The sequence below is a fragment of the Manacus candei genome, unplaced genomic scaffold, assembly GCF_025592945.1.
Source record: "Manacus candei isolate 608988 ecotype Guabito, Panama unplaced genomic scaffold, ASM2559294v1 h1tg000033l, whole genome shotgun sequence".
Taxonomy (NCBI): domain Eukaryota; kingdom Metazoa; phylum Chordata; class Aves; order Passeriformes; family Pipridae; genus Manacus; species Manacus candei.
This window is the reverse complement of record NW_026138081.1, coordinates 7,703,121-7,730,943: the sequence shown is the minus strand read 5'-3', so window position 1 is coordinate 7,730,943 and position 27,823 is coordinate 7,703,121. Positions and strand designations below refer to the sequence as shown.

General features: G+C 39.1%; 2 protein-coding genes across 3 annotated transcripts in view; both read left to right on the top strand.

The window, feature by feature from the left end:
* The window catches only part of CAPN3 (calpain 3), an 81,853-nt gene that overhangs the window by 25,575 nt on the left and 28,455 nt on the right, over nt 1-27,823 (top strand). The window lies entirely within an intron of this gene.
* Nucleotides 12-26,714, top strand: GANC (glucosidase alpha, neutral C). Of its 2 annotated transcripts, XM_051791841.1 has the most exons (25): nt 12-220; nt 1,320-1,382; nt 2,023-2,156; nt 2,901-3,009; nt 4,582-4,709; nt 5,227-5,409; nt 6,257-6,302; nt 7,656-7,722; nt 9,096-9,192; nt 9,752-9,932; nt 10,799-10,952; nt 12,016-12,251; nt 13,253-13,379; nt 14,279-14,358; nt 15,233-15,376; nt 15,762-15,858; nt 16,236-16,337; nt 16,782-17,025; nt 18,678-18,742; nt 19,290-19,366; nt 20,578-20,652; nt 21,059-21,172; nt 21,717-21,829; nt 23,363-23,466; nt 24,345-26,714. In XM_051791841.1, the coding sequence occupies exons 2-25, from the start codon at nt 1,359-1,361 to the stop codon at nt 24,452-24,454; spliced, it is 2,811 nt and encodes a 936-aa protein (XP_051647801.1). In that variant the 5' UTR covers nt 12-220; nt 1,320-1,358; the 3' UTR covers nt 24,455-26,714. The 2 variants fall into 2 exon arrangements, with proteins under 2 accessions (XP_051647801.1, XP_051647802.1); XM_051791842.1 differs by lacking the exon at nt 2,023-2,156 and having other exon boundaries at nt 13-220.

Genomic DNA, 27,823 nt, shown 5'->3' with positions numbered 1-27,823 from the left:
TGGGCGGAGCTGCTCCCCGCCTCGGCCCGGGCTGTCACCGCCTCCGGCTGTCACTCGCTGACTCGGTCGCGTTCGGGTCCCGCAGTGCTCCCCGGCTGCAGCCCCTGCCGCCGGGCAGCCCCCCGCGCCCTGCCGCCGCCAGCGGGCTGTCACCCCTTCTCTCCGCGGGGGTCGCTCGGAGCAGCCCCGCCATGGAGGCGGCCACGGCAGGGGAAGTCAGGTAACGCTGCCTGGTGGGGACTCCTTGGCCGATCCTCTCCTCGCTCCTCCGGTGTTGCCAGACCGGCTCCCCGGTTTCTGTGGAGAGCGGGCCCGGCTCCCGCAAGTGTGCCGGGGGTGAGGGGCGGGGCGAGCGGGGCCGTGGCGATGCTGTCCCCGGCGCCCTGCCCGGGCAAAGCCTCCCCGCGGCCCGGGCCGCGGAGCGGGACAGCTGCACCGCTGGAAGGCAGGCGAGCTGCAGGGTTTTAAATGCGGCAACAAAGTCCCACGGACTTGGAGCAAAACCTGAAAGGACGTATGTGTCTTCAGGCAAAAATAGGAATGGCTAAATTGTCTAAATATATGGGTTCTGTGAGATCTCCAATAATAATCCAGGATCTGTAATTGTGACTGAGTTTCAATGGCTGCCGCCTGAATTTTCTATGTTGCATGTATGTAATTAGTAAGTATTCTCTAAGCATCAGTGCTTTGTCTACCAAACTAATACCTTATTCACTTCCATCTGTGTCTGAATTTAGCACGATCTGGAAAGTATTTTGATGATAGACACTACTGGCAGCCCATTTTTTTCAGGCAACCCAAAAAATTAGTGTTATCTAATAGATCTAAAAGTTACCCCAAGACTAGAGATAACATAGTGCTGTCAGCAGGGCCATCAGAAGCCCCCCTTCCTTGTCGGTCCCACTAAAGGTAGAAGAGGAGTGTGCAGGATTTCTTCCTTTCTGCCAGTCCTGCCTATTTCTCCATTCTTTTTACTGGAACATAATAATTAACTGTAATGACTGCAGAGAGAGGTCTGGCTTCAAAATGCAAACCCCCCCAAGAATTCAGTCATGCTGAAATTCAGCTCCATTAGTCATAGAATCAATCATTTCTTAAACTTTCAAAGTTTAAAAGGAAATGGTTCAGCATGGAACTAAATGTGTAAGAAGTTCTTCCCATATCTCAACACAGTAGTTCAAATTTCAACACATTTTATGTTGGATCAGAGTTCTCTGCATTGTCTTTAATCCTGACCTGTCTTGAAGAGGAACCCTGACATCTCATCATTCAGCAGGTGTTCGGTGAACACAAGTAAACTCTTTATCTGCTCTTTCTAGTGTACAAGATGAGGCTGTAGACAAAAGCACCTTTAAGAAATGCAACCAGATTGCTTTTTACAGGTAAGGAGAATTGTAATGTAGACTGGTGGTTGTTTCTAAACTAGTAATATTAAAAGATACAGGAAGTAGTTACACATTGATTCTTAATCATAACAAGTCTGCTGTTTTCAGGATTTATCTTTCAAAGTGAGCATTCCACTCACCTATCAGCAAACAGTAATCACCATATTTAAAAGGTGTAATCTTACATCCAAAATGTCTTCTTTTAATATTCAAAAGAATCAGTCCTCTCATCTGAGTAAGCTCCAGCAATATTTTAACTATAGTTCCACTCAGATGCAGGTTGTTTTCTTGATGTGGATGTTTTTTGACTATCTGTAGTTCAAAACAGCAAAACACTAGTAGAAACCATTAGTCTGTGACAATAGCATACATGATTACAGTCCTGTTGAGCAAGTACATTGGCCAGAATTGAGTGTCAAATCTAAATTCTAGTTCACTAGTCTCTTAAAGCTAACCTTATGTTATCTTTCTAATCCTATTTCTAACTGTGATACCTCTCCTCAACCTTTTTTACCTCCCATCCTCCGTTGTCTTCTATCCTGTGCTGCCTGACTGAAAGGAATGATTTCCCAGTGTTACACCAATTAGTCACTGATGTACTGGGTTACAGTCTCAGATATTCATATCTGTTCTGCAGGAAATTATGTTCAGAAAACAAACAACAAAAAAAAATTTCAGTGCGAGCACAGCTCCTTTCACACCAAAACTTTCTAGAATGCCACCATTTAACATAAGACCTCTAATTTCTCAGGAGGAGTTTGCTACACATTGGTAAGTATCAGATCCTGCCTTTGCTCTGCTTTTAGAAGAAATCCTTTAACTGATTGCTCACATTTGTGTTCCTGTTTGCAAGGAAATGAAATCAGTTTACTACTGAAGAAGCTTCTTTTTAAGGTAGCCTCTAAGACACTTATCTTCAAAAAGTTCATAAAACCTGGGCTCGGCAAGGAGCATTCTACAAACTGCTGAAAGAGCCTCTGTTTCAGGGTTTCTGTCCTAAAAACATTATTGGGGCCAAAAGCCACAGTTAAATCTCTGTAGTCAGCAGACATGTTGAGAAACAATTTCCTCAGTATGTATTCAGGAGGTTACAAATTACAAACATACACTGCTTCATCACCACAGAATGTAAAAGCTGTTCACCAGGGTTGCTGAGATATGTGACAGAAAATGCAAAACAGATTATTGAGCTGAAATTTCTGGGATCAATGAAAGAACAGTAACTGTAGAGCTAAGAATTTAATTGGACACTTGAATTAAGACTACTATTGTTTAAAAAAACCCTATAGAGTGGTGATGAGTGACCAATCCCCTCTAACATCTCATTCATAAACATTTATGTCTGCTCAGAACTATATTTCTTTTTTTCCAATTTGACTTGAAGTGTTGATAACTGTATTTGAAAAAAAATCAAGACAAAATTATTAAGTAAACATTTCTACCAGTACTATGTCCCTCTATGTGATATAAACTACAAGAATTAGAGAGACCAAAAATAATTTTCTGTCTTGACAGGCGTCAGAAACTGTTATGTCCTGGAAAATCCTCGTATCAAGCATTGTTGGATTCAGTCACATTAAGTGATGAGAATGTCAAATTCCAAATTATTCATGAGGAGACTAAGGTGAGATCCCACCTTGCATAAGAGGGTGCTTACAGAAAGAGCAGTAAATATTATCAACAGGACTGATAATATTTGCAGATTTTAAGATTCTTCAGTGATAGATATTTAAGATGTAATGCAAACTATAAGCCTAAATATGTCCTTACTGGTCAGTACTTATTTGACAGCTTGAGGCTGTGCAAGAGAAAGAGGTATTTTAAGGAACTTAAAAAAAAATTAATAGCTTTATGAAAAATGTGAATAGAAGTCTTTTTAGCTGAAAAATGGTTTCAATTCAGAGTTTTCTCCACTATTTTGAAATAATAAATTCTTTTTCTGTAATGGAATAAGAGGACATATATTCCAGGACCTCCTAACCATGCCTTTGTATTCCTGTGTTTGCTCAAAGGCAGTTTTTTGGAAAAAAGAAGTCATCTTTGCATTTAAGACGACAAACAGGAAGATGAGGGTCTTCTATTCCTCTATTTTAATGGCATAGCAGCTGGCACATTTACCCAGGGAACAGACAACCTAACCCATGCTCAGATTATGAGAGTTTGAAACTACAATTCACTTCCATGCTCTAACCATCACACTATGTAGATACTTTTCATAAAGATGTTTTCTGTCTCTCTTGTTAATCCTAACCTTCTTTTCAGTCAGCACAGAAAAAGGAGCCTATTTTTTGTCTAGATTTTAAGGAATATGAAAGACTGAAGATTCTGTGGCTTCCTAGACTATCTGGGGGTTTATACAAAGATAGCATAATGTAAAATATCTCCTAGGAAGCAGTGCCTGGAATTCCAAATGAATCTTTTCTGTCTTGCCTACTTTTCTTCTGGTTTTATGGCTCTTGCATACTTTCATGCCTTTGAAGAGAGCAGGATTGATTGGCTTCCACATAGTGGGAAAAGATATCAGGCTAAAATTCTTCAGCCAGTTTTGTGTCTCAAAGGAGGAGACATTAAGGAGAAAAAAAAAAAAGAAACAAAAAACAAAACAGAAAAAATCAGACTTGTGGTGTCAGGATCCTCTATGGAAGAAAAGTAAGTAATTTTTCTAGAATAGGGTGACTTCCCAGATCCCTGAACTAAAAAATAGCAAATTACAGTGAGTAGGGCAGTATTAGCACATTTTCTTTAGGTGTCTTTCTGACACAGTTGATCAGTGTCAGCACTGTGCTGCTACTAGTGAAGACAGAGCACTGATGTTTTTGCAAAAAGTCCACATCTCAGGATTTTACCACTCTTACATTGACAGCATAGTAGTGAAATTGTACTAACCTTGAGATTAGTGTACACTGTTGCTGTTTTCCACATTGCTGTGGGGAGAGAGCTGCAAACTGCAGCTATGTGCACTTTGTAAGTTGAAGATAAAGAGTTTGCTTAAAAAACATTGCTTCTTCGAAGGGGTGGAGTAGATTTAGCTGGTGTAAATTCATATGGATAATGATTTTTACTCAACAGTGCTAAAGAACATTAGATCAGAAAGCAGGCATGTTCGTTTTTTTCCAGACAGTAAGTGTTTGGTGATATTGTGTTAAAAAATATGTTGATATTTTTTATCACTAACAGTTTATTTGTTTGCTCCCAGGTTCTTCTACAAGTAGAAATTTATGAAATAGAAGGCAATATTTTCAGGCTTAAAATTGATGAGGCTTCACCTCTCAGAGCAAGATACAAAGTTCCTGATGTTCTTATAAAGGAACCTACCACCCAGAGGTAAGTGATGGGAAGATGATTTAGCACCTTAGTAACTTACACAGCTTCATTTGCAAGTGTTTTTTCTTTGTCCCTCATTTACGCACAGTACAGTTGTCTCTCTACAATACAAAGTTGTTACAAGAATTAAAAATAAAAATGCATGTGGTTAATTTACTTTCAAAAATTCATGTTAAATACATAGGAGGAAGTTTTGTCATACACAAAAGAAACCTGAGGCTATTTGACCCAATCAGAAAATAGCCTACCTGTTACAATGTATTGTTTTTACCTAAGGCATTATATGTTAATGTGACAGGAATGCAAGCTCTGGATAGTTTTCACAGCAGTTCTGTAGCCACTTGTTGCACTATGCAGTGAACCCCAAGCACAGCATGTATTTCAGGCATTCTTTGCCTCAACATTAGCCTTGAGGTTTGTGTAATGCATGCCGATATTCTTAGTCTATCTTTTGTTTCAAATTGTTATTTAGTTACAGTGGATTCACGTGTTGCGGTTGTTGCTTTTCATTTGCCAGACTCTTCATATCCCACAAGGAGGCGGGTATTCTGGCACTGTCAAGTGGTAATGGGGACTACAAACTTCAAGTCACAGCAGACCCCTTCCAAGTTGAGCTGCAGTCCAAGGGTGAGACTGTTATGAGCATGAATTCCAATGGGTTGTTATATTTTGAGCACCTACAACCACCTCCCAGTGATAGGTACAGTATCTGTCTATTGCATCATCATATGTGCTGCTTGTGCTGTAGCTGAAAATAAACAATTCTATGGAATTGCAGTTCCTGAAAGCTCTTATGCATTAAATTCTGTGTTCTCTTTTACTTTGTAAGTTTAGCAAGTATATGAAGTTTTAACAAACAAATTCCAGATTGACTAGCTGCAGACTGTTTTAATCCCTTGCAGCAGGCATGTGCAAAATGCTAACCTCATTTAATAGCCAATTCTGTAAAACACTAAAGTATCCTGGTACCCCTCGTATTTCTTGAGAATGAGTGATAGTAGTATGATGAGGTTATTAGTTTCATCTTTTTTATCACTAAACTTACTCTTTAGGTAAGTTTTATTCACTTTATAAGCTCTTGAAGTGAAGTTTTGTTCAACTTACAATGTGCCATGTAGCTGCAAGATTTGACAGGTCAATCACACTGCAAAGTGCTGGAAGGATGAGAAACCACAGTGCAGGACATGTCATGACTAGAAAAAGAGCATAGCAAGTGTATCTCCTGTAGAGCATTATTTCAAAACCAGAATGATAAAGAAGTGAGGATCTTCTGGGTCGGTAAAGTGCTTAAACAGATAGAAATAAACACGAAAGGCCAAGAAGTCAACCTAACTCAAATATTGAGTGAAGTTTATTTTAAGGCATTGAATGTTAAAATTGTTTGCAAGTTAAAGTTCTCAGCTATGAAATCAATTTTCAGAATAGTCAAGCACCAAAACTCTTAGATAATGTATAAAGCAATGCACAGTACTATTCAAGTTTTCTGTTTGAAATCCTTGCTTATATTAACAATAAACTGATTATTTCTGTGTATTTGTGTTCACTAGAAAACCTACAGCACAAAGTGAGGAGGCAGCAAGTGATTACTTTAAGGTAACTTATACTTACTGCAATTGCAGCATGAATGTTTTGTAAAATAAGGAATTAAAATCCCATTTTCACTTCACCTGGTACTACATTTACAAATATAGTCTAACCACTTTCCAGTGAAATCTAAAAAGGACCTGGTATACCTGTTGAGATATTTTGCAAATTCTTAGTTCAGTGAAGATTTATGTGTTTTACCAAGTCTGTAGAAGGCATCACTCAGGTAGATCTAGCACAAAAATGTTTTTTTCCGTAGCCTTTTTATTAATAATTTTTTTCTCTTATGTTCTCTTATTTGATCTGGAGTAGATATGTAAAAGGGAGTTTTGTGGTGATATTCGGTCATTTTCAAATTCCCTGTTCCTTGCAAAGAGAGTTTCAAAAGAACAGTCAAAAACTACACCTCCACATATGTTCAGGCTTAATACAGAAGTAAGATTCTCTCTGAAAAAATACCAGGTCCTGGCAGTGCATAGAGGCACATTGCACTTTTCTGAAGAGGCTGAGTTATGTCTGGGATATAATTTTAGCCTTCCGTAGAGCAGATGGCTGCTTATTCTGCTATCCAGTTGTAAATGGCAAGAGCTATGTGCCTTCAGCTTATTTATGTCTAAGCTCTGAGCTCTGCCAGGGCAGTCACACAGCTGCAAGAGGCCACGCTTATTCTGGGATGAATGTAGAAAAGAAAACTAGGAAACACGCTAAAAAAAGTGGAAGTTCTAGGACAATGAATGACAGGACACAAGGAGGCTAAAACTATCAGTTACACACACAGGACTCCCGAGTGTCTGGAGAGTTTTTTTTGTTGTCTGACCTTAACTGTATGGGGGAGTAGGTTGGTTTCTGTTTGTATGGATTTTCTTGTTTGGTTCTATCCATGCAGTTTTGCATTTCATAAACGTATTCAGCATCCAGAAGAAACCCATTTGTACAGTGAGAATAATTACTGGAAAAACCTCCCCGGGGACATGGTATAGTCCCCATCACTTCTGGTTTTCAAGATTTATTTGGACAGAGTGCTAGATAATCTCATCTAGGCTCCCTTTCCCATTAAATGGTGGACCAGATGATCTTTTGAGGCTCCTTCCAAAATGGCCTATTCTTTCGTTCTATGATTCTATCCAAGACCTCGGGTATTACTTTTATGCTGTAGCAGATGCCATATGTGCAACACGTGCACGTCAGTTTGGCAGTGTAAATTGCTGCAGCAGAATCTAAATGTGGTTTGGATTTATTTGTATTAACCATAATTGGCAAAAAAAGCAGTTAACAATGTATAAGCCTCATGAAAAAACATACTTTTCTTAGAAATAAACAATGTGAGCAGTTGCATTTGCTTAGCTGTTTCTGTTTGTGCAGGAAAAACAAGAGGATCTAGGTCTCTGGCAAGAGAAATTTGGCAGTTTCTTAGACATCAAAGCTCATGGTAAGCCTCAGTGTAGTTCTGAAAACAGCTTTACTGCTTTGTATAAACCTATGTTCATTCGTCTGTCTGCTTTCTGTTTATCTGCTTAAAATTTATCAGTGTCTCACTTGCTCCTGCTTTTCAGTTGTCTTAACTTTGTTTTAATCAGAAATCAGTGATGGGTAACAAATTTGATAAAAGTACTGCAAATATTCATTAGATTTCTGTTCAAGAGGGAACACAGTCAATGTGATCTGTTTCATCAACTCACTGTGCCATTTCTGACACAGTATAACATATCTGTGTTGTCTGAGTGTACATGTATATAATACATTATTTTCTTTGTATGTTCTTTTCTTAGTACATAAGATTGATTTCACCTGTAGTTTATTCTCATGACATATCAGAAATCATGATATCTAAGCATTAATAATTGGCACAAAGAAACTCTTTTTAAGTGAGGACTACAAAAGGAAATACTGAGCAATCCTAAGAGATAAGGAGGTTACATACACGAGAGCAGTAGCTCAAATACAATTTAAATTATCAATTACCAAAATGTATGACCATCTGCTGTCTGTCTCATTGTATTCTGTATTAATTAAGTTAGTTAGCTTTGTTCATTACCACTAGCATTCAGAGTTCTATAGCAACCAGCACTACCCAGCAGCTGCAGTAGGGAGAGGGGGCTCTGAAAGCGATTCCTTTTGGTGACAGAAACTTCTTCAGTTCACAATCAAGACAGAGAGGGCAGGAAGCTGTTGTCTCTGTTGTTCATGCTGTATCTGATGTATTAGGCCAGCATCATGGTTTTTTCTGTGTTGGAGGAATAAAGTCCATGTGATCAGGTTCTGATCCTGAAGCCACTGCTTGTCAGTCTACAGGATCTCTGGTCACCTGCCAAAAGTTGCCCTGTATTTAGTATTGTGACAAGATGATATCACTGGTAGGGACTCTTGTGCATGCTGCTCTGCTGGCTGAGGCTGAAGAGAAGAGCGGTGGGAAACAGGCAGCTCAGACTCTGAAGTCCACTGTGCTGCAGAGTTTGGCTTTTATGTACTGGGATAGAAACAGGAGATAATTTTAAGCCTTTCACTGCAGAATAAAGAAGTGGCCCATGATTATGTGGATTTGTTTGGGGGGGAGGTTCTGCTAAAGTGATTAATTTTATCTTCTTAAGAAGTTCAAAACCAAAATAAATACAATAAAGTCTATTTAAGGCATTACCTCTGTGAAACAAAAGTAATAATGGAAGTGAAGTTGAAAAGAAGTATGAAAGAGTTAATTATTGAAACTTTCTGTTGTTTTATCCAGTTAGGTTGCTCTGCTCTGTTGCTTTCAGATAAGCCTGAGCATGGCACTCTATGTTCTTCTCTTTAATGTTATTTCCACAGGTCCCAGTTCTGTAGGCATGGACTTCTCTTTACATGGATATGATCACGTTTATGGAATACCACAACACGCAGAAACACTTCTTCTCAAAAACACCAGGTAAAGGTGCCAGATTGCTAATGAGTGCAGTTGGAGTTTTTTTGTAGAGGAGGGCTATAACATTGTCTTAATACTTTAATGCAGACAACAGCTTGAGACATGTATGTCATATAGTGTATATTTTAGATTAATTATACAGCAAACCACTATCCATGTAGAGTAAGTTGTTCAGCTTTCCCTTTCCGCTCTGCAATTTCATAAATGGCCTCTTCTGTTGTCCCTCGGTTTTCCATTCAGTTTTTTCTGGACTTCAGGATCAGTCATGTTTTAGCAGAACTCCTAAAAGAGCAACTCGATGAGAGAGTTCAGAAATCATATTTTAGGATTTAGAGCAAACAGTCTCACTGGAGCAAAAATCTTGTTTGATTCGGATAACGAGGACCAAAGCAAAGAAGCAGTAATCTAGACTGCCCATATTTCGGCTCTGGATGCCAAACAAAAGGCACAATACAGAGTGCTTACCAAGTATTCACCAAGTTTAGTGGAATGGCAATAGAGTTAAAATTGGCCTGCTGCAGGATGCTTGCACGTAATAAATACATCTGTTTGTTTGTCCTAGTGATGGTGATGCCTACCGGCTTTATAATTTGGATATCTTCGGCCACAAGATACATGATAAAATAGGCATTTATGGTTCAGTGCCCCTTCTCTTAGCACACAAGCCTAACAGAACTTCAGGGATCTTCTGGCTGAACTCTTCAGAAACGCTGGTGGATATTAGTACAAAGGCAGTAGCTGAGGTGAGAATTATTCACTTTCCTCAGAATTTAATAACAAAAGAAAATACTTCAGGGCAGGACGTACAGGGCACTTCAGTACAGGAATGTAACAACATTATTGGAGATTTATCTTTTGCTCCCTAATGAAGAATTGTCAGTCTCTTCCTCCTGTTCTCCCTGGTACTAAATTTGTTGTATTAAGCCGCTGAAAAGAACAAAGAGATGAGTTATAGATCTTGTATCTTAACAAGTCTACAGGAGGAGGCAAAGAGGAAATATGCAGAAAAGATCTACACAGGTGTATGTAGCAGGCAGAAGAAAGGGTGGACAAAAATCTTGACAATCTCTTGTATCTAAGGAATTTCTCAAAGTTTTTAAATTCTTGGTATTGGCACACATTTCTGCTAAGCAGTCTCATTCTGTGGAATATAATTGACCTTCAAAAAACATAGAATGTTTGGCAAAGAAATTCACTCAAACTCTTGAAACACAAACATGAATTCTGTTAAAATTGAAACAATGCAGAAAAGGAAAATCTTACTTTGTTCCAGCACTGCATTATGTGGTTAAAATTATTAATTTTCTTTTTTACTTATGATATAAATATTACTGAAAGATCCAACAGAAAATGCATAGTCTGTAATTACAGAAAAGTTTTAATTATTTTGCCCCTCATTACCCATTTTTCTTCATTAACTATTGCTCTACTTTGTATAAGCAGTATGCAAGGTAAAGGATTTGTGAAGGATATATAAGAAACATTCAGTGGGTATTTCTAATACCTGCCAGGTATGTGTTAGTGAATTTTGTGTATTTCCGTCTTTGCTCCTTCATTGAATAAAAGTTTGGCAGAGAGAGATTCAGTTTTACCTTGGTTTCCTTCAAAGCACATGTCATCTAGATCTGCTGCAGAGACTGCTAAGCAGAGAGCAGTGCCTCTAACTGATGTACGCTGGATGTCAGAAAGCGGAATCATTGATGTTTTCCTGCTGATGGGACCCACTGCCTTTGATATCTTCAAGCAGTTTGCACAACTGACAGGTACTAACTCACATAATTGGAGTCAGTCTGGCACGTTTACCTGGGAGATTCTCTGAGGAACATGCTGTACCCAAGAGCAGGTTAATTTTTACCTAGCCCATTGTGTGCAGTTGTTCCCAGGCTGCAGTGTGTAGAGCAAAGGCCGGTACTTTGTGAAGACTGGCTTCCGTCCTTGTTTTCCCTAGCACTTGCAGCTGGTCAAACTTGGCCCTAATTGAGAAGCCAGCATAATTACTGCTATCTGAAACTGCACTCTTAGAAGAAGAGGGGAGATACAAAGGGCTAAAACTGCCAGTCACCATTAAGACAGGCCACCTTATAATGTGAAAAGACTGAAGTTATGAAGTAATGTGTCCTGGACACTAGAGAAATAAGATAGGTAAGTGTCCAGGGTGCCCCTTAGGGAAGGAAATACATCCCCATGCATATATGGGAAAGGAAAGAAACAACAGCCTCAGGAAGAGAGTTAAAAAAATGGAGAAAAGGGGACTAACATTTTATGAAAGCAGCATTCTTTGTGTACTAAAGAGAATTAAAGTACCTAAATATTCCTGGTAGTTCCTTAGTCTGTTAGCAATGTTCCTTTGCTGCACAGACGTGTTTGCTAAAATTTCTAACAATTTCAGTTCCAGTGGTTCTCCTTTTACTGTAGCACCTGTGGACCTATTTACACTACTCAAGTAGTCACAGAAATTGCATTGTACTGATTAAAATTTGTGTAATTGTTTGCATTAATGACAGATAAACTAATCTAGAATATTATTTGTTAGAAAAAGATAAAGAATAAAATTATATTGGTTACTGGAATAACAGTTCAGCATCATGGAACAGCAAGTTCTTTCTCACTCTCATTTTATCATTACAGTCCTTTGCTCTTTCTGACTGTTGAGCTCATTGTAATGCTCATTATTTCAAGAGTTAGTCACTTTGGTATGAAGGACTTAGGCCAGCATTCTCTAGCTCCAGAGAGACACATATTAATCATGTTAACTTTTTCTAGAGTCTCTAGATAAATTCTTGAAGGACTTTATCACTTTTATCTTCATTCATATACTCTTCCTAGGCACTCAAGCCCTGCCCCCCCTTTTTTCTCTGGGCTACCATCAGTGCAGGTGGAATTATGAGGATGAGCAAGATGTCAAGGCAGTAGATGCTGGCTTTGATGCACATGACATTCCTTATGATGTGATATGGCTGGACATAGAGCATACAGATGGCAAGAGGTATTTTACTTGGGACAAAAAGAAATTCCAGAACCCCAGAAAGATGCAAGAACATCTGAAGAAGAAAAAACGCAAGGTAAAAACATAACAGGAAGAAAGAAAATATTTCTCTGTAGTGTGAGTCTACCCAATCTAGCTTTAACCTAAGTACTTCAGATATTGAAAACAGCTTAACAACAACAGGGTAAATTAGAGTGTTGCTGTCTGGTGATGCTTACAGCATGCAAGCTATCATGTTTAATTCAGTTCTTCATGCCATTTTATTTTGTAGTTTGTTGTGTATCCTGACTGTCAGGCTAAGTTTGACTCATGTGAAGCTCTGTCTTACAGAAGCAGTTCAGTGCTGTGATGGACACAGCAGAAAATTTTTCTCCCTAACGTGAGCTTTCACTGTTGGTAGTTGCTGTGCTTGCTTCAGCTTTGCTTTGTGTTTCTGCTTTTACAGCTAAAATATTTTCCCTATAATTATAGAGGTATTAAAATGTAGACAATATCTTAAAGTTGTAGAATTGCTTAATTATTGATCTTCACCAAAAGTCAATGAATGGGGAAGTGTTGAAATAGCATTCAAGTTTTATAATCTCTCGGTTGGATTTATAGTACTTTGTCAGCTATACAGCAAAGCAGTTAAAGGCAGCAGAAAATAACCACAAAATACAGTATCTGTTGCTGTTGTATCCTATACAAACTAAAATACATTTAAATATCTTAAGGCATATGATTTTAAGCAGGCACATGAATGCATAAGGTAGATATTTTCCCATTCACAGAATACAGCAGTGAAAAAAACACAGTGATTTTAGGGGTTGGGATACTTGCTTTTACCTGAAACAATGGGGTTTGTCCTTTATTTCAGAGAGGTAAGCATGAGTTCATGCCCTCCTTATAAATTCAGCTCCTATATGTAAGTCTAGCACAGTATATACAAGAACTGGTAACTGCTTTTTAAAATTAGTGACACAGCTGTCTTTTTTACCTGAGGTGAAATCATTCTCTGCCTTTTATCAAAAGTGAACTCTTACTGTTTTATTAAGCACAATTGATGCTAATGATGATTTTATTTTCTTATCCTGTCAGCTTGTCGTCATTGTAGATCCACACATTAAGGTTGATCCCACATATACCCTGTATTCACAGGCAAAAGACAAGGGATATTTTGTGAAAGACAGAAATGGGCAAGATTTTGAGGGCATCTGTTGGTCAGGTAAAAAACCACTCTGTCTCCATATTTTAGCTGTTTATTTTAAAAATTTTGCAGAATACTTTAATTGGTATCCATGGAAGCAGAATTAAAGTCTTACATTCCTTGCATTTTTGGTAAATATTAATAATTTCAAATACTTTGTGGTTTCTTTGATATAGTCATATTCTAATTGCCTCAGCTGTATAACATCCTCTGTTACATCTATTGAAACTGCAGATAGAACCAGTGCCTAGAACTAAAAAAATTGGATTTGTTTATGAGAACAGCCATTCCTCTTCGAAATTTGTTTTGGATACAGAAATGCAGTCTGATCTGTTGCAGTGAGCACAGTTTATGTAAGCTGGATGAAATTAAGTGAACCCCTGGTACTGAACCTTTGATTCAATCATAATATAGTGATTTGACATGTTATTTTTCTTAAGGAGATCTCACTGGGTAGAGGCAAAGCAGGTTGTCCCACTTCTTTACAGACAGGAAGCTCACAGTCCTGGCAAAGGAGCAATTATGGGAAAATTCAAGGACATGTTACAACTTCTGGTAGCATGGCACAATGTAGTTATTCAGCTTCTCAGTGACGCTTTCCTGTTTGAGTTCAAAATACCAGGGATGTTGTCTTTCCCTGGCTTCCTGTTCACATCTGAACATGTTTCAGACTGTTAGCAGTCATCCTTAAAGGGTGCTGAACTTCAGACCTCCAGAATCTACATGTGTTGATAGGGCAAGGGGTGTATTGAGTTCCAAGTCAGCCTGGAATTTGCTCTTGAGCTTTTATTTCAGAAACAATAGTGACTACATTATTGCTGCTGGTGAAAAGCATTGTAGCTTTAGGCCACTGTATTTAGGTGCAAAGACAGTGCTCTTAAAATCAGGTAAATAATTGGGATCTCCCATATCCACAGGTTCCTCTTGCTACCTGGATTTCACCAATCCTGAAGTGCGAAAATGGTATGCAGATCAATTTGCCTTCAAAACATACAAGGTTTGTATTTATTTGCTCTGATCTACATATCCCAGAACGCCTGAAAATGGAGAAGAAAAAGAAGATACTGGCTAAGCAAATTGTTGGCTTTTGTAGCTGTATTATTGTAATGTAGAGGAAAATATCTTGATAAGCTGAAGCACCACAGAAGGATTTTCTCCATGGACTTGTCTAAACTAAGACAGTTGAAATCCGTGGACGTGCTCACTTAGTTGCAGCAGTAGAAGGGACAAACTTCAGGCACTTTAAGAATCACCTGCTGCATAATCTAATCCAGCTGCTGCCATTTCAGCTTTTACTACCGTGATAGCACACAAAGAGCAGTGTGGAAGTGCTCTCTCATAGCTCATAGTCACTTTATTCTGACCGTCCTGCCTAGTGCTGAAAGTGTCTGAGCAACCATTGCTGGACACCTCCAGTTCCCCCACCCTGCCCCAAAGTTCTAGTTTGCAGTAGAGTTGTTGAAACCACTCTCCTAGTAGACATGCATGGTACATATTTCCCAGGCTGCTTTTCCTCTCCAGTTTTTCACCTCTGGCCTTCTCTGATTTTTCCTCATATCTGTTTAATACTTCTCTTTTCCCTGCCTCTTTTCCCTCACCAGAAGGCAGAAATAGCAAGTGCCTACTGAGTTTATAAGAATTGCAAAAGTCAAGTGGGCTTGCAGGCTGCTACCCTGACCAGAAGGGCCTCCAACAGAGATGAGATGAACAACTGGCAGCTTTCAAGTGACCTCAGAAGTGTAATTACCATGCCTTGCTTTACTGCTGCTGTTTCTAGTCACACCCTAGACTGGTCTGACACCCACTAGAGATAAACACACTAAGTCACAGCAATGGCTCTGTCATGACCTAATTGCAGCCCTGTGTTACAGGGATCCACTAATATCCTCTTTGTATGGAATGACATGAATGAGCCTTCAGTCTTCAAAGGGGCAGAACTAACAATGCAGAAAGATGCTGTGCACTACAATAACTGGGAGCATCGGGAAGTACACAACCTCTATGGATTCTACCAGGTAGAGTATCTGGAGACACAAACAGCAGTCACTCCCATGGAGTATGTCTAATGTGATACTTTACACAGTACTAGGTATTCTGTAGCCTTCATCAAGGATTCTGCTGTGCTGGATATTGCAATATTTGGAATAAACTATGTGATTGGTCACAAGAAAATGTGACATCTGTGCCTTTCTACCATAACAATGTAAATTACATCAACTGTGACTACACAATATTTATAATTTTTCATTCAATTATATTCTAATAAGAATTTGTTGCTTTAATAATAGGTATTATTTGTGGGTTCTTAATTTTTCTCACTTGGAAGGGCTAAAGAGGCAGTCCAGAAAATACCCTAATTAAAGAGTTCATCTTCCTGGCTTTTATATTCATGATTTTCAGCAAATGGCAACTGCAGAAGGACTCATCAGACGTTCTTCAGGAAAAGAGAGGCCATTTGTCCTCACACGATCTTTCTTTGCTGGATCACAGAAGTATGGTAAGGACTAGCTGAATGCCTTCATTGCTGCTTTGTTCTATTAAGTTTGATGGATAAGAGTCTAGAGAGGAGAGAAATTGTCTTAGAAATACTGACATGGTGAGCTCATAAGAGTGCAAGTGATTAAAAAAATCAGGAAAGGCTAGCAAAGCATGTACAAGTTAAAGGCAGAATAACAACCTGTGTCCTGTGGCAAACCACTGCCTGCTTTTTACTGCATATTTCAGGAACATGTATGTATAAAGAAAAAAAAGGTTCCAATGTACAGCAGTTCACAAGTGGTTCATGTCTATTCTTGTCTTCTTTCCTTAACTGCAAGCATAAATTGAAGTATACGTTTGCTTTTCCTGCATAATGCTGAAACTGGGTATTTCCAGGGGCAGTGTGGACTGGAGACAACACAGCAGAGTGGAGTTACTTGAAAATATCCATTCCAATGCTTCTTACCATCAGCTTGGCAGGGATTTCCTTCTGTGGAGGTAATGTGTTTCTCACTAAGCATAAATGGTGTCACCAAGCTTGTATTCCCAATGTAGACTTCAACACAGATGGTGGAAATCTCAACAGTCCAGTGCATTTCCAGACAGTTTCACAGATCAGTCTGGTTTCAGAAGCTTGAACCTGGCTGTCATCATTTCTCCACTAGCTCTTACACGATGTTCGTGTCCATCTGGAGCAGCAGTCCTCAGGTGGTGTTCTGTAGCATCATTGTGACAGTCCTCTGTCACTGAGAAAGGTACTCAGCCTTCAAAAGCTCTCTTGGGATTTTTTTTTAAAGGATAACTTGTTACACCGAGAAGAACAGCGAGCACACTGTGAAATGCATGGATTTATACACTTGGAATGTTTGTTAGAGGAGAGTTTCACATTTTTCAGAATGATTTCCAAAAATGTGTATTTTTATTTGTCTGCGCAATATCTAGCTGATGTGGGAGGGTTTATTGGAGATCCAGAACCAGAATTACTTGTTCGCTGGTATCAGGCTGGAGCCTACCAGCCCTTCTTCAGAGGTCATTCTAACATGGAGAGCAAACGGCGAGAACCGTGGCTCTTTGGGGAGAAGAACACCCAGATCATCAGGAAAGCCATTAGAGAGCGCTACGTCCTCCTGCCTTACTTATACACACTGTTCTATCGGGCACACACAGCGGCTGAACCAGTTATGAGGTAAGAACATAAGTCAGGAGATTTAGTGATTATCTTCAGGAAGTTACTTGGAGAAGGGAAGTTCAATTAGCCTCTCTTACTTTTGTGATTGCTTATTTGAATATTAAAAAATTACAAAAACACACACAAAAATTATAATACTGAATTCTATTTTCATGAATTCTGCAAGCTTTGCTAGGGTTCTCAGAAGAAAATTATATGTTTTGGGTTTTTTTCCAAATGACACCTGGAACACACTAATTCAATAAACACTTCACAGTCTTTAAACATGTTTTTAAAATACTGTAGACTTCAAACTTCCCGTCATGATAAAGAACATTATGTAGTAGTCCAAGCAGTACATAAAACAGTGCTTAATGGACTCTGAACTTGCTGACCTAAATATGTAAATGCCATTTTGCCCCTTATGAAAATACTTGTTACTGTTTAATTGTTATTGTTCTAAAAGCTTACATCACATTAATAAGTTTATAATTTATGTCTGCAGTATCCCTTCTAATGTTTCTCTTAGCAGAGTATCTAATAATATAGAACAGAAATGAAATTAGAAAATAAATTTTTGTTCTGCTGCTCTCTAACCTCTAAGAGTGTACCTCAATGGAACTGAATCCAGCAATTCTTTCAACAAGAGATGAATGTCAGTAATCTCCCTGGTATTGATTTCTGTGTCTTCGAGGTTGCCCTAGAACTGTTCTTTTGCACCACATTTACCTTTACGTATTGTTATACAGATACATCTCCTAAGTTTTAAAAACATAAAGGTGTTTTTGGGAATGGTTGAGTGATTTGGGTTTTGAAGATGATTTGCACATATATAGGCCAAGATGCACCTGTTGTATGCGCTGATATAGACAGTGGGTTTCTGTCTTTCTTGAAGTGAAGCTCCTGTTGACATGTGAATTGCCCACAATATTAAATAACACTTCTGTTGTGTTAAATTTGGTGCAGTAGGTACAGAATTAGAGAGGAAACACGATATTTTTCTCACTAAGACAAGCAGAGTGGAAAATGTGTCTCATTAGCAAGCACATGAGGAGCAGGGCTGCAGTGAACAAGTGGATGCCTATGAGTAAGAAGGTGAGCCAGGCTTTTTGTGTAAGGAAACCCAGACCCTGTCTCTCAATGAGCTATCATTGTCATAATCTCTCAAACTTTAAATTACAACTCCTGTTTTTGAGAAAGACTGAAAATTAACTTCTGGTGCAGGTTTTTCAGGTGTGACCGGGAGGAGACTTGCTATAGAAGCAGCAGTGAGCTGTTGAGAACAGGAAGAACTATGCTGCAGGGACTAGCTCATCAGCTGCCAGCATTGCTGGTACACTGTATCAAAAAGGCTCATTCATCTCTCCTTTGCTAGAAGGAAGGTAGAAGTAGTGCAAGTTTGTAAGGAAGAAGGCAGGAGGGAAGAAAATGAGGCTGCAGGAGATGAAGTCATAGGTATATTGGAGTGTCATAAGCCATGTTGTACTGGGGACTCTATCAGAGACTCAAAGGGGTACTGGCACAGAAGAGAACCTTGCCCTATCTTAAGTTCTTGGTAACTGTACCTTGGAAAGAGAGGGAGAAAATGGAGCCTGAAAATGCCAGAAGGACTTGAATGGGCTGACTGGAGAGGAAAAAGTAACTGAATTCCACTATCTTTCTTTCTACAGGCCTCTCTGGGTAGAGTTTCCAGGAAAAACAGAAACTTTTGACGTGGAGTATGAGTACATGCTGGGTAAGCAGGTGTCTTATTCTCTGGAATTTGACTTAAGTAGTTTTGAGGTGGTAAAGTATGCATAACAGAAAGAAAGCACAAAAATTCTGCCCAAGACTTTAAAAAATTATATTGTAATTGAATATAGAACTTGAGACCTCTTTAAAGGACTTGGTTTTAAAGCACTTTGAAAGTAGGGGTCATATGAGATGCAAAAATTGAGTTTTATCTCACTAGTCACTTTGAAAAAACATGGTTGGGTTTGACCTGAAACATGAAAGTTCACTGTAGCAGCTAAGACCATAGTCTGTTCAAAAATGGCAGTAGCAAACAACTACCACCCAAACATGATTGTTTTTCACTCTGGTATGGCTGGTTGCTGAAGTCAGGTAGCCATCAGCTCCTTATACATGCCATTTTTTCCAGTAGAAAGTGAACTTAAGCATATGGCATGCCCAAGCAAGTTCCTAAAATGGTTATGGGAGGCTGAAAACCCCAGAGCACACAGTTTCTGCTTTGGCAAGATGCAGCCTTGAGGACCACAGCCATGTTCATGGTTTTTTTCCAGGAAATGCTTTGTTGGTGCATCCAGTCACAGAGAAAGAGGCCAAGACAGTGAGTGTTCTGCTTCCAGGGTCAGAGGAGGTAAGGATGAATATGAACTGCTCAGCTGTTCTGCCCAAAGAAGTATTTTATGCAGGAACCTTCCAGCTCCCCATCTTGTAACTGCTGAGCACTGCTGCCATGCCAAGTGCTGGCCAGCCATCCTGAGCCATTCTGAACCCTTCCTTCCACCTCAATACCTTGCATGCTTGGCTCACAGGAAATTTACTTTCTTGCTTTTCCAAGAGCTGCTGCACAAATCTCAGATTCCCTATAATTTAAATGTTCCCTCAAGGCTTGCTGCTTCTCACTGAACACCATAAAACAGCTTCACTAAATTGACGATTTCCTTTTTTCATGTATTTCTTTTTGGGTTAAACTTCAGTTTTTATGTGGAAAAAAGGGAACTTTGAAGAAAGGTCATAAGGAAATCAGAGGGAAGCTGTGGGGAGGGAAAATTTTAACAAGGAAATACAAGTCTCAGTAGCCTGGGACATGTGTAACAAAGATTGACATATACAGAGATCAGTTCCTCTCTGAAGTAAAAGTATTTATCCACAGGATGGCACAGTCGTCCACTCCTACAAAGAATGTTAACGCTACAGCAGCTGGGAGGTGGAGGAAGGGAAATAATTTGGGGAAAATAGTTCCTAAGGGAAAGCCTGAGACTCTAGAGGGTAAACAGCAAAGGGGAGCGTGTGACACCATGCAGAGCCTTGTGACTCCACTAGGGCACCTGAGGTCATGTAGAATTCTTCTCAGTGTAGGGAGAAAAACAGACTAGGCTCTCCAAACAAGAAAAATATTTTTATCAAGATCTCTGTGGGAACTGACTGCTTGCACACTAAAAGCAGTTAAACCTGCTGGCAAGTGTGTGTGGGAAGTTCGGGTGCAGCTCTTTTTTGTCACCTGTTATTAGCAACTTTGTTGTTAATTTTCGCTTCAATATAAATATACTTTTTCAGAAATTAGATTAAAAAAAAAAGTGTTTCATTGGTTTGCAGTTCCAGATGCTTTAAGACATACAAGATATTATGCAAACTGTAGAAAAGATCAGATTATCTTTGTGCTTCAGGAATGAGAATTGATTCTTTCCATCCCAAAGGTCACTAAATTGAAAAGTGAATGTTTCCTCTTGCACATCAAATAGGTTGTTAGGAATAGTGACAGGTTAAGCAGGAGAGTAACTGCATCTGCAGAGGGAACAAATCTTGCCATAGATGTCATGCTCATTATTTTTTCATTTTTTCTAGATTTGGTATGATTTCAGAAAATTTAAACGAATGGAAGATGCAGGCACTCTGAAGATCCCAGTAACACTAGAGAATGTATGTTTTTGTTTTAAAATGCTACTTCCTTTGAGCAGAAAAAGCACCTTAGCTTTTATTTTGTCAATAATCATAATCAGAAAAGTGACATTTCAATTTCTTTGTAGAAATGTAATAGCTGTTTTCTAAAAGTCCCATCTCCTTTATTGCTAGATAGAACACTACTGTGTCCTGGTAGTAAAGTGAGGTGATGTAAGGGTGACTCTTCCAAGCAAAATTATTTTGCTTATACACATACAGAAAGTTACTACTATTCCCATTGTTAATTGAACCATTGTCTTTATATATTTGTGGTAGAAGTTCACTTCTAAATTTTGATAAGAGCAAACTTCAGCTATTCCCTATCCATGTTAAAATTATATGATCAGAGTATATGAACCTTTCTACCCGGCTTTGTTTTTCTCAGCTTCCTGTGTTCCAACGGGGGGGCACTGTGATACCTCTGAAGACTGCAGCTGGGAAATCCACTGAATGGATGATAGATATTTCTTATGAACTCCATGTGGCCTTGGACACAGAGGTACTTTGAGATAGTGTTCCCTTTTTACAAAGATGTCTTCTACTCCATCTGACCTTTGTAGGCCCTTACTGCCTATTTGATCAGCACAATGGTATCTACATCTGTATGCCCAGTGGCTCTTCTCCACTTCTGCAATTTGAGGGGACTTCTACCTCTCCTGCACTCTTCCTTCAAAGTGAGGCTGTCTGAGTATAGCAGAGGCAGAACATTTTTCTAACCTTTCTCAGCCCTCATCGAGTCCCTTGGAGGAAGGAGCAGAGATTGAGCAGGCCACAAGCTTCCTCTTGGACATAGAGAGAGAGCTTCCTGCAACTGTCTTTTCTAATAAATGAGGTGACTCCTGACACCAGCATCCATTTACAAAACCAAGATGTCCAGCACTCTCAGAGTTGGACTGCCTGAGCCTTCCAGGGATACAAGTTGCTAAAGAAAAATAAACACACATCTTCAATATGAAACGTAACATATAGTGAGACATTTTTAGTTTCATTGTTCAGCACTAGAAACTGCTGTTAATTTGTGCTCCATCTGATGTGTTTCACAGGCCTGTGCCATAGGTGAGCTCTATGTAGATGATGGACATTCATTTCAGTACCTCCACAAGAAGCAGTTCCTATATCGGAAATTCACTTTCCACAAGAACATTCTCACTTCCAGGTAACAGCAGTTGTGGACAAAAGCCACCCATACATTGTCACTGGAAATGTCTTTTCTAGTTCATGAGGCATTCTTGCAAATGTAGCAGTATTAGTGTCATCTACTTCTTAGTGAAGTCCCAGAGTGTGCAGAATCTGTCATAAAACTGCAGAGATATACAATGTTCTGTGTAAGTCTAGGGGCAGCAACACATGAAATACTGAGTTGTCTCATATTGTTTCAGTCTAGTCATATTGTTTCAGTCTAGTCAAATTAGAGATTCTGCAGATTTACTCAAGTACAAAGAAAGTCATTAGAAAGGGTAAAGCCCATCAGAGAGACAAAAGAAGGTAAACCAGGACATTTGCAAGTAGGCAACACCTGGAGTGGTTTTTGTTCTAAGGTGTATTTTTCTAACATAATCTGCACTGAGAGAGTGGTTGGTTACTGGAACATATTTCCCAGGGAAGTGGTCAAGGCACTAAGCCTATCCCAGTTCAAGACGCATCTGGATGATGCTCTTATTCATATGATTTAATTTTAGGTAGTCTCAGAAGGAGCAGGGAGTTGGGCTTGAATCTTATATGTCAGTTCCAACTTGAGATATTCAGTACTTCTGTCTGGGCACCACAAACACATGCCATTGTATTCTCCAAAAATAATCCACAAATTTCACCATGTATATTGGCATGAAGAAAAGCACTTAAAAGGAGGCACAAGCAGATACAACCTGCAAAGGCTGTGTGGCAAAACCTAAAAGCCAAAAGGATCCTTAGCTGCTTGTAAGGAACAAGATGCTAGATACATCACTATAACTATTGAAGTATGGTGCCAATGGGGCTATGCAGTGCATAAATGGTGATTCTGCAGACATTCTTTAGTCCTTCAGGGTTCAAATGTATGCAAGCAGTGGTCCTAAAGCTAAAAATATAACACAGAGCAAAACTGTAGTCTAGTTTGGATAATTTTAAAGTATAATTCAAATCTCTTGATCTGGAATATTCAATCTGAAGATCTTAAAAAATACAGCATGGGAAAGAAAAATTTGGCTAAATTGCTAGCAAATCTAGAAGTTGGAAAAAAGTAATTTTCAGATGAATGATACAACATTTGTTCACTGCAAAAAGTTTCATTTTGATTTTTTTTGAGCTTTTTAATAAAAATTAAATTAGTTACAAAGTGAAAGATAATTTTGCCTCAGATTGAAACATCTTACTTGAAAAAGTGTTAAAATTAGCTTTACATTTTTTCCTAGGAGTTTTAAGTACTGTTTTGTGAAAATCCAGAACTTTCCTAGTAGTCAAAGCCATACTTTTTACCATAAAATACTTTCTCAAACTTTTTCTTCTATATTTGTTAAATCTGATATGTGGTGAAAAATTAGTTGACAGTGGGAAGAAGTTTTACTTGTTTTTAGGAGAAAGGTAAATAGAGGAAAGGAAACCAGTATAGGGAACTTTCAGGATGAGACCAAAGTAGTACTTTCTCTGTATGATACTGAACCTCTACTGTTGGCCAAAAACTAATGTAAATAAAATAATTTTCTTTTTTCAGCTGCACCGATGAAAGCGGACAATACCAAACCTCATGTGTGGTTGAGCGGGTGATAGTTCTGGGATTTGGAAAGCAACCCACTTTTGTGACAGCCAGTTCCAAGGGTAATGAACTGACTTCTATTTTACTACAGTTCTTTGAAATCCTGTTGCTCTGCGGCCATTCACTAGAGATGTCAAACTGGCAGCTCTATAATGGAAGTGTTACAGCATACAAAGCCTCTTTGTTTAGTTTTCTTTGCTACTTTTTTGGTATCAAGGACAGAATTTAGTGAAAGGAGCCAGCAGCTACTCACTACTATTATTACATGCAGAACTGAAGCACACTGGCTTTGTAAAGCAATAGATATATCAGTAAAAGTGGTTTGGAATTAACAAGTTCAGACAGTGTTGCCCTGCACGGAACACGACCAGAGATAGCATTTCAAATGAAGGCCCATTTGCTCAGATCTGTAAACCTGCCTAGTCTAGAACAGGAAACTTGCAGACAAAACCAGATTTCTTGCTTATTCAAAAGCTCTGGAGTTCTTACTTGTGTGGGGCTCTCTAGAAGTTGTGAGGGATCTCATATGGATAGGCAGTGGCATCTACAAGAAAGAGCTTCTAATTTCTGGCTGATTTTGAGGCATGTCCCTTCACTTTGGGAGTCATGGAGAAATGGACTTTCTGCCTCTACCTGTCAGGGGTGTCTGGAGGGAAACCTATGCAGAAACAAGGGTTATTTTTTTCTGAAAAATCCTTTAATAGTACCACAGTTTGACGTACCATAGTTTGAAAGATCAGAAAAAGAGAAATAATTATTTTCCAGTTCTGCTGCATTCTTATGTGTATTCTGGGCAGATTTGTCTTCTATTTCTTTTTTAATTGATTCTTTCCACCAGTGGCAGGGGCAGTCAGAATTAAAAACTGGAGAGAGTCATATGTAACTGTGTTTCAGAAGAGTTCTTCGTAAATCAAATAGTAAACTCTCTTGTCCTGTTCAGGTGGGAAAGAAAAGGAAGTGGTTTTCACATATGATACGAAGACCTCTGCGCTGACACTGGGAAACTTAGCCCTGAGTGTTGATGCTGACTGGGAGATTTGTATCAACTGAGACACAAGTTCTTCAGAGAAGCAATTCATTGAGAGGTTGAGGAGAAATAAACTGGGAGGACTTAAAACATTCACTTGAATCCAATCAAGTCAACAAATATTTTTTCCACTGACACTCCCAAAACTAACATTTCCTACAATTTTTCTTTTAAAGCACTAATTTAAACTTGGGTAGCTCTTCTATTCAGCAAAAGCAATATCACTAGGATTGTATCTTTGGGGAAATAAGCTAAATACCATTTGCTTCAGGCTAGCTTTAGTTAGGCAGTAAATTTCAGTTCTGCCTTCACTTGCACTAAAAAATCATGAATTGAGGGGGTGAAATTGGGGCTCATTGGCACAGGGCTTAATGTAAGTATTTGGAAATCCTATTATTCAGAGACTGGAGTGCTTGAGAAGAGATCTGGGCCAGTTTGACAAGCAGCATCAGTAGATATGCCAGATGCAGAGGTTATCACCAGAGTTCTTCCTGCAAGCTGCCTTGTGAAAACAAACACAGAAGGAGCCACCCTGTGTGATTACAGACACTTCCCTTTTCCAGTCCTTATGACAACACAAAATGAGCTGGTCTGTACTGGAAAGCGAACAACAGGCTCGCTGAACAGTTCAGTCACTGGAGGTAAGGTTTGAGTAGGTTGTGCCAGTCAGTTGTGCAGTAGTAGAAGACAGTGACATGGCAGTGCAGAAGGCTGTCCCACAGCTGGCTTTGAAACTTGGATTTCGAAAAGGCACAGGTCCACATTAACTGCAGTACTGGCTCAGGATAGCAGCTATACTCACACGGAAACATTTTACATGTTATTGCTCCCCTCTATCTGCAAGTACTACTTAAAAAAAGTCTTTTATTAGGAAAGAATTGGCATTGATGATTGAGTGTCATTGATCAAAGCCAGCCCAGGGAAGCAGCTATACTCCTCCATATCTTCCAGCTCCTGCCAAGGTTTAGCTCCCATTACACATGTTTTAGTACTGTCTTGATCAGTTTTTAGTATCTGGCTGAGATTTGAGCTTGGCATTTATGGAGCAGTTTAATAATAATGGGATTAATTCTACATTTAGCCATCCCACTTCTGGGCTTTTCTCCCATTCTGTTACAACGCCAGCCTAATGTTCCCTCGCTTCCTTTTCACACCATCTCTGCAAACAGAACTGGTTTGTCCCGATGCTTGCTTCCCTTGCAAAACTAGGAGACATCCTGAGTCCCACATCCACTACATCCTGCCCATTCCCTCAGGCCTTTCCATACTAGGCATCCCTTTTCACGGGCTGCCATTGCTCTACAGTTTGTTTGCCCTTTCCATTTGCTACATTTGTAAACTACGTTATTTTAAAACCAGTCTGCTTTGAGTCAAAACTGAACATGCCATCAGTCGAGTTTCTGAATATAAAAGGACATAGTTTACTTAATTTCTTTTAGTAAGATAAAGGGCTATTTTCTAAAAACATTGGTAAATTAACTCATAGGAAACAGAAAGGGATAGTCGCGATTTTTGCCAACATAACATTACTAAGTTCCCTGTGCTTAGTCAGTCATTCGCACCTGCTGCTGTTTGTCCTCTGCAGGACAGATTTCTGGGAATAGCAAATGTGAGAGCAAACTGAGTGTTCCGCTCTTGACGACTCAAGTGCAGCTTGCTCCCCACCAGACCCTTAAGGTCTTTCTTTTTCATTCTGAAGAGCTGTTTGTCAGCACCTCCTAGGAGACCATGTGAGCCTCCGCTCCAGGAACTGGCAACATAAATACTGTTGTGCTTTTAATGCAGCTGAGTTAATCCAGGTAGAACAGTAGCAAAAACATCTTTTGTGTCTGTGAAAAGAGAGACAGACACTATTTTTCTATCAGCTTCTAAGCTTTAATTGATGATTTCTGAATATGTTTAAGCATAGCGGTGCTTCTGACAGGATATAATTATTGTCTGGGGCATTTTAATGAAATATTTTAACTGCTCTTTCTCAAGTTGGAAAGTGAAATAAAGTAAAAATGAAGTGAGTTACAATCCTTATTCCTTCCAACTTTCTTTCTGCTGTTGAGAATCACTACTGAGTATTCTTCCAGGGGTATCTGGTTAAAGTGAATGCTAAAATGACTAGCTTTTATACTCTGGCCCTCAGTATGATATCTGCACCATAGTAAGTAGTCATGGGTCAAATTTTCAGTGGTATGAAGTGCATAACTTCTATGGATTTGATTAGGAATGAGTTGCTCAAAATCATAGCAGTCATGTCTTTAGATCTGAGGAAATAAATGTCAAAGAATATGATTTATATTGCTATTTGTAGTAACTCACGTACTTATCCACGTATTTATGCCATAATTGAAGAAATAAATTTTTAGTATATCTTTACAAAAGAAATAATTGAAATAAATTAGTGAAAACAACTCGAGAGAAAACTTCATTAAAATTAACTAGCAATATTAACATCGTAGATTAGTTTACTAAAGATTAGTTCATTTTTACTCTGTAAGAAACTACTGTTTCTTACAAAAAAAAGGACTCCATAACAAAACCACCTGTCCAGTAACAAATAAGAAAAGGAGAAATTGTATTTTGAACAGGTGTAACTCCTGAACATACCTAAAGAGCAACATTGGCTTAGAATTGAGAAGTGCATGTCCACCTGCCATTCCACATGCAGTCACTGTCCGAACTGTTAGCTATAGCAGTAGCAGCAGGTCATACCCTGACACTTGCTGACCATCCCAACAGAAAAAAAACCAAACAAAACCCACTGCTAATCATTCACTTTATCCTCCCCAGCAGCCCACAAGGAGTTTGTCAAATGTCAGATCTCTCCCACTGACAATTCTTCTGGAAACAGAGCTCTGTATATGAGAATAAACAGATGTACTGTTATATTGGTCAGAAAGGGAGAATATGAAAGAAAGAACATATGCACAGGCTGCAAAATGAGCATCTTTGCTGAAGCTGTGCAGTGAAAGGCCCTTGCATCATACTACTTGCATTGCAGAGTCAGATGGCTCCTGTAACTTTGGTACATCGTAACACACAGAGAACAGCCCAGTTTTCACACTAGGCCCCTTATAAACTTTTCTGCCCTTACACAAAAGGATGCCTTTTATATGGGAGGTAGCTACTATCAGGTGAGTTTTAGTGCTGCCAAGCTGCTTTCTAGAGGAACTAAACCCAGCGGGCAGGTATTGACCTGACCTCAGTAGCATCAAATTACTACCTTTTTCACCATTAGGAGTGTGTCTTTTGATAATCCTCTCTAGTAGTAAATATGTTTCTATATCTTTTCCACAGCAAAGGGTAGAAACAAGTAGAGTACAACAATTCCTTTACAAGTGGCAGGACGAGATTATTGCCTGGCAGTACCTCATAAATAACGTTCCAAAGCCAGCAGGTGT

What these genes read in the sequence shown, in the direction of transcription:
- GANC (XM_051791841.1), top strand. Translation starts at nt 1,359, where the DNA reads ATGCAACCAGATTGCTTTTTACAG. An exon ending in AACCAGATTGCTTTTTACAG is followed by an intron (nt 1,383 to 2,022) that starts GTAAGGAGAATT and finishes TCTGTTCTGCAG; the next exon opens with GAAATTATGTTCAGAAAACA. An exon ending in TTATTCATGAGGAGACTAAG is followed by an intron (nt 3,010 to 4,581) that starts GTGAGATCCCAC and finishes GTTTGCTCCCAG; the next exon opens with GTTCTTCTACAAGTAGAAAT.